At 37.4% G+C, this 14,961-nt stretch overlaps 1 protein-coding gene across 4 annotated transcripts in view; it reads left to right on the forward strand.

The window, feature by feature from the left end:
- The window catches only part of CFAP53 (cilia and flagella associated protein 53), a 77,298-nt gene that overhangs the window by 48,021 nt on the left and 14,316 nt on the right, over positions 1-14,961 (forward strand). For all 4 annotated transcript variants that reach the window (XM_037806250.1, XM_037806247.1, XM_037806249.1 and 1 more), the window contains one exon: positions 518-736. In XM_037806250.1, coding sequence (XP_037662178.1) covers positions 518-736 — 219 coding nt within the window. The remainder of the gene's footprint in view (positions 1-517; positions 737-14,961) is intronic.

Consider the following 14,961-nt stretch of genomic DNA (forward strand, 5'->3'; position numbering starts at 1 on the left):
GGTCAGAAAGATAAGAAAATGGTAGGGGTGGTAGAATATTAAAAAAACAAACCACAAAATGTTTAAATTTTAATTTTGCATATTTAGCTGATGTACACATTTCTGTTTTTAACCTCTTATTGCTGCTTAATAATCTACCCAAATCTAGATGTGTAGATGTACAGGGAAGAATAAAGACTGAAAAGCCAGTACACTAAAAGGTGGAGGGTGGTGGTGAGTGACAGGTACTGGGATTAAAGCTGATCTCTCTTTATACCTTCTCCATTTTCTGAACTCTACAAGAATTCATTACTTTATAATCACACACACACACACAAACAATGAAATGATTTTCACAAAGCCTTGTTGCTGACTCAGCAATGAAAACAGCAAGTTTTATCTGTTTTAATAGCCCCTTTAAATCCAGATTTGTGTTTCTGTTTCCAAGAAACCCCTATTCTCATCTCTTAAATGAAACGCGTTAACTTGTTTTGTCCAACTGTAGTGATGCATTATCTTCATTTTTGTTTCACCTTAGGAAAATGACAATGCACAGGTTAAACTTGAGAATGAACAGGATAAACTAAAGAAACAGAAGACAAAGCAGGAAATTAGAGCCTTTTTGCAAAAAGCCCTCCAAGAGAAGATAGACCATATTCAGCAGGAATACAGAGAAGAGCAGGACTTGAACATGAAGCTTGTACAAAGATCCCTTCGAGACTTACAGGAAGAGGCTGATAAAAAGAAGCAAAAAAGAGTAAGATCTTCAAATCCTCTTAAAAAAATAGAAGCTCTCAGTCTTGTGGCGGCAGCCACACACACAGTGCACCATGGCAGTGCTGCTCTAAGGGTAGGCCGTGAGCCCACGGCACCTGCATCATCTGGGAAGCTGTTATAAATCCAAGTTCCTGAGCTTCCCTCCAGAATCAGAATCCCTCTGTCAAAATCTAGGCAGGAGCCAAAAATCTGTTTCAACAAATGCCCCGGTGATTGATTCTGATGCTTGTTAAGGTTTGAGAACTTTTGTTCTAGAACATGGTGTGAGCACCTTGATAGCAGATGGTGTCACAGTAAATGGAGTGTTACCCGGAAGTTGGGGGGACATCACTGAGAGAGGAGTGTTCGAGTTGTACGTTGAAGGACATGTAAAGCTTTATCAGGCAAAAAAAGTAAGAAAAGACACAGCAGTATTATTTAGCTGCCTGCTCCCTTGGAATTCGTGATAGACTTTTAAGGGTGTTGTGCTTTTCATATTTGTTCTACTTTTTTTTCCACTGTGTAAACCTTGCCCATCAAGATTTATTTTTCTTTAATGAATAATTTTTTTTGTTAGAGAAGTTGTAGGTTTACAGAAATATCATGCATAAAATATATAAAATACAGAGTTCCCTTATTACCGTACTATTAATACATTGCATTAGTATGGTATATTTGTTATAATTCATGAAAGAACATTTTTATATTGTACTATTACCTATAGTCCATCATTTATATTAGGGTTTACTGTGCTGTACAGTCCTGTTTTATCTTTTAATTTTTATTCTAGTAACATGTATATATATATATATATATAAATATATATATATTTACCCTTTTAACTACTTTCAAATATATAATTCAGTGGCTATTTTTTAATTAATCCATTTATTTTGAAATAATTGTAGATTCACATGCAATTGTAAAAAAAATTATACAGAGAGGTTCTATGTACTGCTTAGTCCATTTCTCCCAGTGGTAATACCTTGCAAAAGTATAGTATATCACAATCATGATATCGACTTTAATGCAGTCAAGTTTTAGAACATTTCTATCCAAGGATCTTTCATGTTGCTCTTTTACAGTAACTTCTCTTCCCTCTCATCTCTACCTCTTCCTTAACCCTTAGCAATGACAAATCTGTTTTCCATTTCTGAACTTTTGTCATTTCAAGAATGTTATGTAGATGGAATTATATAGTATGTAACCTTTTGTGATTGGCATTTTTCACTCAGTATAACTCTCCGAGATTCATTTAGATAGTTGCATGTGTCAATAGTTTGTTTCTTTTAATTGCCAAATAATATTCCATGGTGCTTTAGTCTGCTAAAGTTCCCATAGGCAATATACTAGAAAAGGGTTGGCTTTTACAATGGGGACTTACTAACTTACAACTTAACAGTTCTGAGGCTGTGCAAGTGTTCAAATCAAGGCATCATCAAGATGATACCTAGACTTTGAAGACAGGTTGCTGGCGATCCTCTGCTCTCTGCCACATGGCAAGGCACATGGCGGGTCTCCTGGTCTCTCCTGCCTCTACCAGGCTTGGTTGCTTTCAGCTTCTGGCTTCTCCATCTGTGGCTTTCTTTCTCAGCTTCTGAGTCTTTTCTCTATGTCTTCTATATGTTTCTCTCTGTTTTTCATCCTCTTACAAAGGACTCCAGTAAGAGCATTAAGACCTACCTGGGGCATGCTTCAACTGAAATAACCTGATCAAAAGGTCACACCCACAATTTTCTACACCCATAGGAATGGGTTAGCTTTAAGACCATGATTTTTTCTGGGGTACATGATAGCTTCCAACCATCACACATTGCATGTATATTCCGTAGTTTACCTATTCACCCACTGAAAGATATCTGTTTTTTTTTTTCTAGTTTTTGGCTATTGTGAATAAAGATGCTAAAATATTGGTGTACAGGTTTTTGTGAACATACATTTTTATTTCTCTGGAATAAATGCCCAGAAGGGCAATTGCTAGGCTATATGGAAGTTGCATGTTTAGCGTGTTTTAAGAAACTGCCAAAATATTTTTCAGAGTGGCTGTACACTTTTATATTCTCATCAATAATGTATTAGTGATCCAGTTTCTCTATCCTCACTAGCATTTGGTGTAGTCACTATTTTTACTTTAGTCATTCCGATAGCTGTGTAGTGATAGCTCACTGTGGTGTAATTTGCATTTCCCCAGTGGCTCATGATGTTAAGCAACTTTTCATGTGCTTAATTTGCATCTGTATATCCTCTTAGCTGAAATGTTATTTCATATCTTTTGCTCATTTTCTAATTGATTTGTTTTTTTTTCCTCAATTGAATAATTTTTATTTATTTTTAACAGCTTTGTTGGGATATAATTCACATAACATACAATTCACAAATTTGAAGTATTCAATTCATTGGTTTTACTATATTCACAGATATGTGCAGCTACCACCACAGTTGAATTTAGAACACTTTCATGACCTCAAAAAGAAACTCTGGGGGGAGGCGGGGCAAGATGGCGGACTGGTGAGCTGTATGTTTTAGTTACTCCTCCAGGAAAGTAGGTAGAAAGCCAGGAACTGTGTGGACTGGACACCACAGAGCAATCTGACTTTGGGCATACTTCATACAACACTCATGAAAACGTGGAACTGCTGAGATCAGCGAAATCTGTAAGTTTTTGCGGCCAGGGGACCCGCGCCCCTCCCTGCCATGCTCAGTCCCGTGGGAGGAGGGGCTGTCAGCTCCAGGAAGGAGAAGGGAGAACTGCAGTGGCAGCCCTTATCAGAAACTCATTCTACTGATCCAAACTCCAACCATAGATAGACTGAGACCAGACACCAGAGAATCTGAGAGCAGCCAGCCCAGCAGAGAGGAGACAGGCATAGAAAAAAAACAACACGAAAAACTCCAAAATAAAAGCGGAGGATTTTTGGAGTTCTGGTGAACATAGAAAGGGGAAGGGCAGAGCTCAGGCCCTGGGGCGCATATGCAAATCCTGAAGAAAAGCTGATCTCTCTGCCCTGTGGACTTTTCCTTAATGGCCCTGGTTGCTTTGTCTCTTAGCATTTCAATAACCCATTAGATCTCTGAGGAGGGCCCTTTTTTTTTTTTTTTAATCCTTTTTTCTTTTTCTAAAACAATTACTCTAAGAAGCCCAATAAAGAAACCTTCAAAGACTTGCAATTTGGGCAGGTCAAGTCAAGAGCAGAACTAAGAGAGCTCTGAGACAAAACGCAATAATCCAGTGGCTGAGAAAATTCACTAAACACCACAACTTCCCAAGAAAAGGGGGGTGTCCGCTCACAGCCACCATCCTGGTGGACAGGAAACACTCCTGCCCATCGCCAGCCCCATAGCCCAGAGCTGCCCCACACAACCCAGTGTGACGGAAGTGCTTCAAATAACAGGCACACACCACAAAACTGGGCGTGCACATTAGCCTTCCCTGCAACCTCAGCTGATTGTCCCAGAGTTGGGAAGGTGGAGCAGTGTGAATTAACAAAGCCCCATTCAGCCATCATTTGAGCAGACTGGGAGCCTCCCTACACAGCCCAGCAGCCCAGAACTGCCCTGGGGGGACGGCACTCACCTGTGACATAGCACAGTCATCCCTCAACAGAGGACCCGGGGTGCACAGCCTGGAAGAGGGGCCCACTTGCAAGTCTCAGGAGCCATACGCCAATACCAAGGACTTGTGGGTCACTGGCAGAGACAAACTGTGGCAGGACTGAACTGAAGGATTAGACTATTGCAGCAGCTTTAAAACTCTAGGATCACCAGGGAGATTTGATTGTTAGGGCCACCCCCCTCCCTGACTGCCCAGAAACACGCCCCATATACAGGGCAGGCAACACCAACTACACACGCAAGCTTGGCACACCAATTGGACCCCACAAGACTCACTCCCCACTCACCAAAAAGGCTAAGCAGGGGAGAACTGGCTTCTGGAGAACAGGTGGCTCGTGGATGCCACCTGCTGGTTAGTTAGAGAAAGTGTACCCCACGAAGCTGTAGATCTGATAAATTAGAGATAAGGACTTCAATTGGTTTACAAATCCTAAAAGAACCCTATCAAGTTCAGCAAATGCCACGAGGCCAAAAACAACAGAAAATTCTAAAGCATATGAAGAAACCAGACGATATGGATAACCCAAGCCCAAGCACCCAAATCAAAAGATCAGAAGAGACACAGCACCTAGAGCAGCTACTCAAAGAACTAAAGATGAACAATGAGACCATAGTATGGGATACAAAGGAAATCAAGAAGACCCTAGAAGAGCATAAAGAAGACATTGCAAGACTAAATAAAAAAATGGATGATCTTATGGAAATTAAAGAAACTGTTGACCAAATTAAAAAGATCCTGGACACTCATAGTACAAGACTAGAGGAAGTTGAACAACAAATCAGTGGCCTGGAAGATGACAGAATGGAAAATGAAAGCATAAAAGAAAGAATGGGAAAAAAATGGAAAAAATCGAAATGGACCTCAGGGATATGATAGATAATATGAAACGTCCGAATATAAGACTCATTGGTGTCCCAGAAGGGGAAGAAAAGGGTAAAGGTCTAGGAAGAGTATTCAAAGAACTTGTTGGGGAAAACTTCCCAAATCTTCTAAACAACATAAATACACAAATCATAAATGCTCAGCGAACTCCAAATAGAATAAATCCAAATAAACCCACTTCGAGACATATACTGATCACACTGTCAAACACGGAAGAGAAGGAGCAAGTTCTGAAAGCAGCAAGAGAAAAGCAATTCACCACATACAAAGGAAACAGCATAAGACTAAGTAGTGACTACTCAGCAGCCACCATGGAGGCGAGAAGGCAGTGGCACAATATATTTAAAATTCTGAGTGAGAAAAATTTCCAGCCAAGAATACTTTATCCAGCAAAGCTCTCCTTCAAATTTGAGGGAGAGCTTAAATTTTTCACAGACAAACAAATGCTGAGAGAATTTGCTAACAAGAGACCTGCCCTACTGGAGATACTAAAGGGAGCCCTACAGACAGAGAAACAAAGAAAGGACAGAGAGACTTGGACAAAGGTTCAGTACTAAAGAGATTCGGTATGGGTACAATAAAGGATATTAATAGACAGAGGGGGAAAATATGGCAAACATAAACCAAAGGATAAGATGGCTGATTCAAGAAATGCCTTCACGGTTATAACGTTGAATGTAAATGGATTAAACTCCCCAATTAAAAGATACAGATTCGCAGAATGGATCAAAAAAAAATGAACCATCAATATGTTGCATACAAGAGACTCATCTTAGACACAGGGACACAAAGAAACTGAAAGTGAAAGGATGGAAAAAATATTTCATGCAAGCTACAGCCAAAAGAAAGCAGGTGTAGCAATATTAATCTCAGATAAAATAGACTTCAAATGCAGGGATGTTTTGAGAGACAAAGAAGGCCACTACATACTAAAAAAGGGGCAATTCAGCAAGAAGAAATAACAATCGTAAATGTCTATGCACCCAATCAAGGTGCCACAAAATACATGAGAGAAACACTGGAAAAACGAAAGGAAGCAATTGATGTTTCCACGATAATTGTGGGAGACTTCAACACATCACTCTCTCCTATAGATAGATCAACCAGACAGAAGACCAATAAGGAAATTGAAAACCTAAACAATCTGATAAATGAATTAGATTTAACAGACATCTACAGGACATTACATCCCAAATCACCAGGATACACATACTTTTCTAGTGCTCACGGAACTTTCTCCAGAATAGATCATATGCTGGGACATAAAACAAGCCTCAATAAATTTAAAAAGATTGAAATTATTCAAAGCACATTCTCTGACCACAATGGAATACAATTAGAAGTCAATAACCATCAGAGACTTAGAAAATTCACAAATACCTGGAAGTTAAACAACACACTCCTAAACAATCAGTGGGTTAAAGAAGAAATAGCAAGAGAAATTGCTAAATATATAGAGACGACTGAAAATGAGAACACAACATACCAAAACCTATGGGATGCAGCAAAAGCAGTGCTGAGGGGGAAATTTATAGCACTAAACGCATATATTAAAAAGGAAGAAAGAGCCAAAATCAAAGAACTAATGGATCAACTGAAGAAGCTAGAAAATGAACAGCAAACCAATCCTAAACCAAGTAGAAGAAAAGAAATAACAAGGATTAAAGCAGAAATAAATGACATAGAGAACAAAAAAACAATAGAGAGGATAAATATCACCAAAAGTTGGTTCTTTGAGAAGATCAACAAGATTGACAAGCCCCTAGCTAGACTGACAAAATCAAAAAGAGAGAAGACCCATATAAACAAAATAATGAATGAAAAAGGTGACATAACTGCAGATCCCGAAGAAATTAAAAAAACTATAAGAGGATATTATGAACAACTGTATGGCAACAAACTGGATAATGTAGAAGAAATGGACAATTTCCTGGAAACATATGAACAACCTAGACTGACCAGAGAAGAAACAGAAGACCTCAACCAACCCATCACAAGCAAAGAGATCCAATCAGTCATCAAAAATCTTCCCACAAATGCATGCCCAGGGCCAGATGTCTTCACAGGGGAATTCTACCAAACTTTCCAGAAAGAACTGACACCAGTCTTACTCAAACTCTTTCAAAACATTGAAGAAAATGGAACACTACCTAACTCATTTTATGAAGCTAACATCAATCTAATACCAAAACCGGGCAAAGATGCTACAAAAAAGGAAAACTACCGGCCAATCTCCCTAATGAATATAGATGCAAAAATCCTCAACAAAATACTTGCAAATCGAATCCAAAGACACATTAAAAAAATCATACACCATGACCAAGTGGGGTTCATTCCAGGCATGCAAGGATGGTTCAACATAAGAAAATCAATCAATGTATTACAACACATTAACAAGTCAAAAGGGAAAAATCAATTGATCATCTCAATAGATGCTGAAAAAGCATTTGACAAAATCCAACATCCGTTTTTGATAAAAACACTTCAAAAGGTAGGAATTGAAGGAAACTTCCTCAACATGATAAAGAGCATATATGAAAAACCCACAGCCAGCATAGTACTCAATGGTGAGAGACTGAAAGCCTTCCCTCTAAGATCAGGAACAAGACAAGGATGCCCGCTGTCACCACTGTTATTCAACATTGTGCTGAAAGTGCTAGCCAGGGCAATCCGGCAAGACAAAGAAATAAAAGGCATCCAAATTGGTAAAGAAGAAGTAAAACTGTCATTGTTTGCAGATGATATGATCTTATATCTAGAAAACCCTGAGAAATCGACGATACAGCTACTAGAGCTAATAAACAAATTTAGCAAAGTAGCGGGATACAAGATTAATGCACATAAGTCAGTAATGTTTCTATATGCTAGAAATGAACAAACTGAAGAGACACTCAAGAAAAAGATACCATTTTCAATAGCAACTAAAAAAATCAAGTACCTAGGAATAAACTTAACCAAAGATGTAAAAGACCTATACAAAGAAAACTACATAACTCTACTAAAAGAAATAGAAGGGGACCTTAAAAGATGGAAAAATATTCCATGTTCATGGATAGGAAGGCTAAATGTCATTAAGATGTCAATTCTACCCAAACTCATCTACAGATTCAATGCAATCCCAATCAAAATTCCAACAACCTACTTTGCAGACTTGGAAAAGCTAGTTATCAAATTTATTTGGAAAGGGAAGATGCCTTGAATTGCTAAAGACACTCTAAAAAAGAAAAACGAAGTGGGAGGCCTTACATTTCCTGACTTTGGAGCTTATTATAAAGCCACAGTTGCCAAAACAGCATGGTACTGGCACAAAGATAGACATATAGATCAATGGAATCGAATTGAGAATTCAGAGATAGACCCTCAGATCTATGGCCGACTGATCTTTGATAAGGCCCCCAAAGTCACTGAACTGAGTCATAATGGTCTTTTCAACAAATGGGGCTGGGAGAGTTGGATATCCATATCCAAAAGAATGAAAGAGGACCCCTACCTCACCCCCTTCACAAAAATTAACTCGAAATGGACGAAAGATCTCAATATAAAAGAAAGTACCATAAAACTCCTAGAAGATAATGTAGGAAAACATCTTCAAGATCTTGTATTAGGCGGCCACTTCCTAGACTTTACACCCAAAGCACAAGCAACAAAAGAGAAAATAGATAAATGGGAACTCCTCAAGCTTAGAAGTTTCTGCACCTCAAAGGAATTTCTCAAAAAGGTAAAGAGGCAGCCAACTCAATGGGAAAAAATTTTTGGAAACCATGTATCTGACAAAAGACTGATATCTTGCATATATGAAGAAATCCTACAACTCAATGACAGTAGTACAGACAGCCCAATTATAAAATGGGCAAAAGATATGAAAAGATAGTTCTCTGAAGAGGAAATACAAATGGCCAAGAAACACATGAAAAAATGTTCAGCTTCAGTAGCTATTAGAGAGATGCAAATTAAGACCACAATGAGATACCATCTAACACCGGTTAGAATGGCTGCCATTAAACAAACAGGAACCTACAAATGCTGGAGGGGATGTGGAGAAATTGGAACTCTTATTCATTGTTAGTGGGACTGTATAATGGTTCAGCCACTCTGGAAGTCAGTCTGGCAGTTCCTTAGAAAACTAGATATAAAGTTACCATTCGATCCAGAGATTGCACTTCTCGGTATATACCCGGAAGATCGGAAAGCAGTGACACGAACAGATATCTGCACGCCAATGTTCATAGCAGCATTATTCACAATTGCCAAGAGATGGAAACAACCCAAATGTCCTTCAACAGATGAGTGGATAAATAAAATGTGGTATATACACACGATGGAATACTACACGGCAGTAAGAAGGAATGATCTCGTGAAACATATGACACCATGGATGAACCTTGAAGACATAATGCTGAGTGAAATAAGCCAGGCACAAAAAGAGAAATATATGCTACCACTAATGTGAACTTTGAAAAATGTAAAACAAATGGTTTATAATGTAGAATGTAGGGGAACTAGCAGTAGAGAGCAATGAAGGAAGGGGGAACAATAATCCAAGAACAGATAAGATATTTAACGTTCTGGGGATGCCCAGGAATGACTATGGTCTGTTAATTTCTGATGGATATAGTAGGAACAAGTTCACAGAAATGTTGCTATATTAGGTAACTTTCTTGGGGTAAAGTAGGAACATGTTGGAAGTTAAGCAGTTATCTTAGGTTAGTTGTCTTTTTCTTACTCCCTTGTTATGGTCTCTTTGAAATGTTCTTTTATTGTATGTTTGTTTTCTTTTTAACTTTTTTTTCATACAGTTGATTTAAAAAAGAAGGGAAAGTTAAAAAAAAAAAAAAAAAGAAAAACAAGGAAAAAAAATATGTAGTGCCCCCTTGAGGAGCCTGTGGATAATGCAGGGGTATTAGCCTACCCCACCTCGATGGTTGCTAACATGACCACAGACATAGGGGACTGGTGGTTGGATGGGTTGAGCCCTCTACCGTAAGTTTTACCCTTGGGAAGACGGTTGCTGCAAAGGAGAGGCTAGGCCTCCCTATGGTTGTGCCTAAGAGCCTCCTCCCGAATGCCTCTTTGTTGCTCAGATGTGGCCCTCTCTCTCTGGCTAAGCCAACTTGAAAGGTGAAATCACTGCCCTCCACCCTATGTGGGATCAGACACCCAGGGGACTGAATCTCCCTGGCAACGTGGAATATGACTCCCGGGGAGGAATGTAGACCCGGCATCGTGGGACGGAGAACATCTTCTTGACCAAAAGGGGGATGTGAAAGGAAATGAAATAAGCTTCAGTGGCAGAGAGATTCCAAAAGGAGCCGAGAGGTCACTCTGGTGGGCACTCTTACGTACACTTTAGACAACCCTTTTTAGGTTCTAAAGAATTGGGGTAGCTGGTGGTGGATACCTGAAACTATCAAACTACAACCCAGAACCCATGAATCTCGAAGACAGTTGTATAAAAATGTAGCTTGTAAGGGGTGACAATGGGATTGCGAAAGCCATAAGGACCACACTCCACTTTGTCTAGTTTATGGATGGATGAGCAGAAAAATAGGGGAAGGAAACAAACAGACAAAGGTACCCAGTGTTCTTTTTTACTTCAATTGCTCTTTTTCACTCTAATTATTATTATTGTTATTTTTGTGTGTGTGCTAATGAAGGTGTCAGGGATTGATTTAGGTGATGAATGTACAACTATGTAATGGTACTGTAAACAATCGAAAGTACGATTTGTTTTGTATGACTGCATCGTATGTGAATATATCTCAATAAAATGAAGATTAAAGATTAAAAAAAAAAAAAAAAAAAGAAACTCCGTACTCTATAGCTATCATCCTCCTATCTTCCCATTCCCCCCACCCCATCCTTACACAACCACTAATCTATTTTCTGTCTTTATAGATTTCCCTATTCTGGGCTTTCATATGAATGGAATCATATTATATGTAGTCTTTTGTGACTGGCTTCTTTCATTCAGCATAATGTTTCCAAGGTTCTCTGTGTTGTAGCATGCATCAGTACTCCATTACTTTTTGTGGCTGAATAATATTCCATTTAATGGATATACCACATTTTGTTTATCCATTCATTAGATTATGGGCATTTAGGCTGTTTCTACCTTTTGGCTATTATGAATAATGATGTTATAAACATTCCTGTACAGGTTTTGGGATGGATATAGGTTTTCAGTTCTCATGGGTACATACCTAGGAGCGGAATTGCTGGGTCATATGGTATCTTTGTGTTCAATCACTTTAGTAACTGCCACACTGCTTTCCAAAATGGCTGTACCATTTTACTTTCTCACCAGCAGTATGTGAGGGTTCTGATTTCTTCATATCCTCATCAACACTTGTTATGTGACTTCTTAATTGTAGTCATCCCAGTGGGGTATGAAGTGGTATCTTGTGATGGTTTTGATTTGCATTTCTCTCGTGGGTAATGACGCCTAGCATCTTTTTCATGAGTGTATTGGTCATATGAATATCTTCCTTGGAGAAATGTCTCCTTGCTTGTTTTTAATTGGGTTATTTTTTTATTATTATTATTGAGATGTAATAGTTCTCTTTACTAGATACAAGTCCTTTATCAAATACATGTTTTGCAAATATTTTCTCCCATTTTGTGTTTTTTTTTTTTTTACTTTCTTATGGTATTTTTTGAAGCACAAAATGTTTAATTTTGACGAAGTCCAACTTAACTATTTTTTCTTTTGTTTGTGCTTTTAGCGTCATATCTATGAATCCTTTGCCAAATCTAAGGTCATCAAGATTTATTTCTATGTTTTCTTCTAAGAGTATTTGATCCATTTTTGTAGATGGTATGAGGTAAGGGTCCAAGGTCATACTTTTCCACGTGGCTATCCAGTTATCCCAGCACCATTTATTGAAAAGAGTATTCTTTCCCCATTGAATGGTCTTGGCACCCTTGCTGAAAATCAGTTGACCATAGATTATGGGTTAATTTTTGGCTTCTCAATTCTATTTCATTGATCTATATATCTTTCCTTGTGCTAGTACCACACTGTCTTGATTACTGTTGCTTTGTAGTAAGTGTGACTCCTACTACTGTGTTCTTTTTTTTTTTTTAGATTGTTTTGGCTATTCTGGCTCCCTTGCATTTCCATATGAATTCATGATCAGCTTGCCAGTTTCTGCAAAGATGCCAGTTGGTATTTTATAGAGATTGTGTTGAATGTGTAATCAGTTTGGGGAGTATTGCCATCTTAATAATATTAACTCTTCCAATCCATGAACTTAGGATATCTTTCCATTTACTTAGGCCTTCTTTAATTTCTTTCAATAAATTTTTCTATTTTCCAGAGTAAAGATTTTGTGCTTTTGTTAAATTTATTCCTGTTTTATTCTTTTTGATGCTGTTATAAATGGAATTATTTTCTTAATTCCATTTTCAGATTGTTCATTGTAGGTGTTTAGAAATACAATTTTTTTTTGTATACTGATCTTGTATTCTGTGACTTGCTGAATTTTTGTTTAACAGTTTTAATAGATTTTTAGTGGATTCCTCAGTTCATTCTTCTTTCTGATGCTCCAGTTTGTCTCATTTCATGCCAGCAGTAGTCCCTTCAAATTGACTGCCTTGCCCTTTTGATACTACCCAGTAGTCTTTGATAGTTTTCTTGCTTTCTGGCACAAGAAGCTGTCCCTAGTTCATCTTGTACATTTTCCTCTCCATACTTGGCATCAGTCATTTTCCTACGTATTCTTGGTTTCTTTAAGTGGGCAGTGGTATTTAATAAAGTCTGCAGCCTGAGTGTTAGATGAATTCATTGCTACTGAATCATTCCTGCTCCTAGGCCTTTTTAGTGAAAAGAATTAGAAAATCCTTTTTTTCCCCCAAGAATAAGTCATTAGTTTATCCTGGTATTCTCAATTAAAATAAAAAAATAAATAGTTTTCATGTTTTTTGTTTAAAACTTTTTTATTAAGCTGAAAATGTTGGTTGTTAATATTAGCATAATTATTTGCTATCTATTTATATAATATAGTGTGTGAATATAATAGTTTTATATACCAATACCAATATTATTGCATACAATAAGATGACTGAATGCAGTTTAAGATTTCTTTGAAGTTTGTTTTGTTCTTAGGATATATTTCACTAGGGAGATACAGACAGGTATCTATATTTTAAAGTCATTTGAAGTAATTCTCTGGATATACAGTTAGGGGCCCAGTAATCTGTACTTCATTTGTTTCAAAGATTTTTTTAATTAAAAATTTTTTTTTCATAGGGATTGCTTTCTAAAATTCAATTATGATTTTTTCATTGTGTAAATAATTTATAGGGTTTGAATGTCAGTATTATAAACCAAGGGACATTAATAGGTCTAGTTCCCATTGCTTTCCTTTTTACTCTGTTCATTCCCTCCCTGTAGGTAAGCGTTTTTTTTTTTTTTTACTTTGTTCTTCTATTGCCTCTTTTTGAAAATATATTCAATTGTGTATGAATATACATATACACATACATATACACATACACTTATATATTTATATCCCCCCTTCTTTCACAAGGCATCGTAATGCACGTACTAGTGTTGTTTTTTTTTCACTTAACGGTATAGCCTAGAAGAGGTCCCTCCATAGGTGTTTTTTATTTTTTTATCACATTTTTTTTATTGTGATTGTTCACATACCATACAATTATCCAAAGATCCAAAGTGTACAATCAGTTGCCCCCGGTACCATCATACAGCTGTGCATCCATCACCACAATTAATTTTTTTCAATTTTTAGAACATTTTCACTACTATAGAAAAGAAATAAAGACAAAAAAAAAAGGAAACTCAAATCCTCCCATATCCCTAACCAACCCCCTCCATTATTGACTCATAGTATTGGTATAGTACATCTGTTAGTGTTTATGAAAGAACATTAAAATACTACTCAATGTAGTATACAGTTTGCAATAGGTATATATTTTTTCCTAGATTCTCTTCTATTATTAACTTCTAGTTGCAGTGTCATAATTTGTTCTGGTTCATGAAAGAGATTTCTAATATTTGTCCAGTTAATCATGGAATTGCCCACCACAAGGTTCACTGTTTTATACATTCCAATCTTTTAACCTCTAACTTTCCTTATGGTGACATACATGACTCTGAGCTTCCCCTTTCCACCACATTCACATACCATTCAGCACTGTTAGTTATTCTCACAATGTGGTACCGTCACCTTTGTTCATTTCCAAACATTTAAGTTCAACCTAGTTGAACATTCTGCTCATAATAAGCAACCGCTCCCCATTCTTTAGCCTCATTCTATATCCTGGTAACTTACATTTCATGTCTATGAGTTTACACATTATACTTAATTCATATCAGTGAGACCCTGCAATATTTGTCCTTATGTATCTGGCTTATTTCACTCAGTATATTGCCCTCAAGGTTTCTTCACCAACCTATTGTTTTTTTTTTAAGATGGTTTTATTCACACCCCATACATTCCATCCCAAGTACACAGTCGATGGTTTTCTGTATACTCATGTATTTATGTGTTCACTAGCATCACCACTATCTATATAAGGACATCTCCATTTCTTCCACAAAGCAGGAGGAAGAGTCAAAGAAGGTAGAGAGGCAAAAGAAAAAGAAAGAAGAAAGAGAAAAAACATGACAGCTAGGAAGCAGCAAAAGGAAAGATAACCTAAAACTAAAGTAGAATGAAGAGTCAGACATTACCAATGCCAAGAATCCCATACCCCTCCCTTATGCCCCA

This window comes from Choloepus didactylus, chromosome 16 (assembly GCF_015220235.1).
Source record: "Choloepus didactylus isolate mChoDid1 chromosome 16, mChoDid1.pri, whole genome shotgun sequence".
NCBI classification, from domain to species: Eukaryota; Metazoa; Chordata; class Mammalia; order Pilosa; family Megalonychidae; genus Choloepus; species Choloepus didactylus.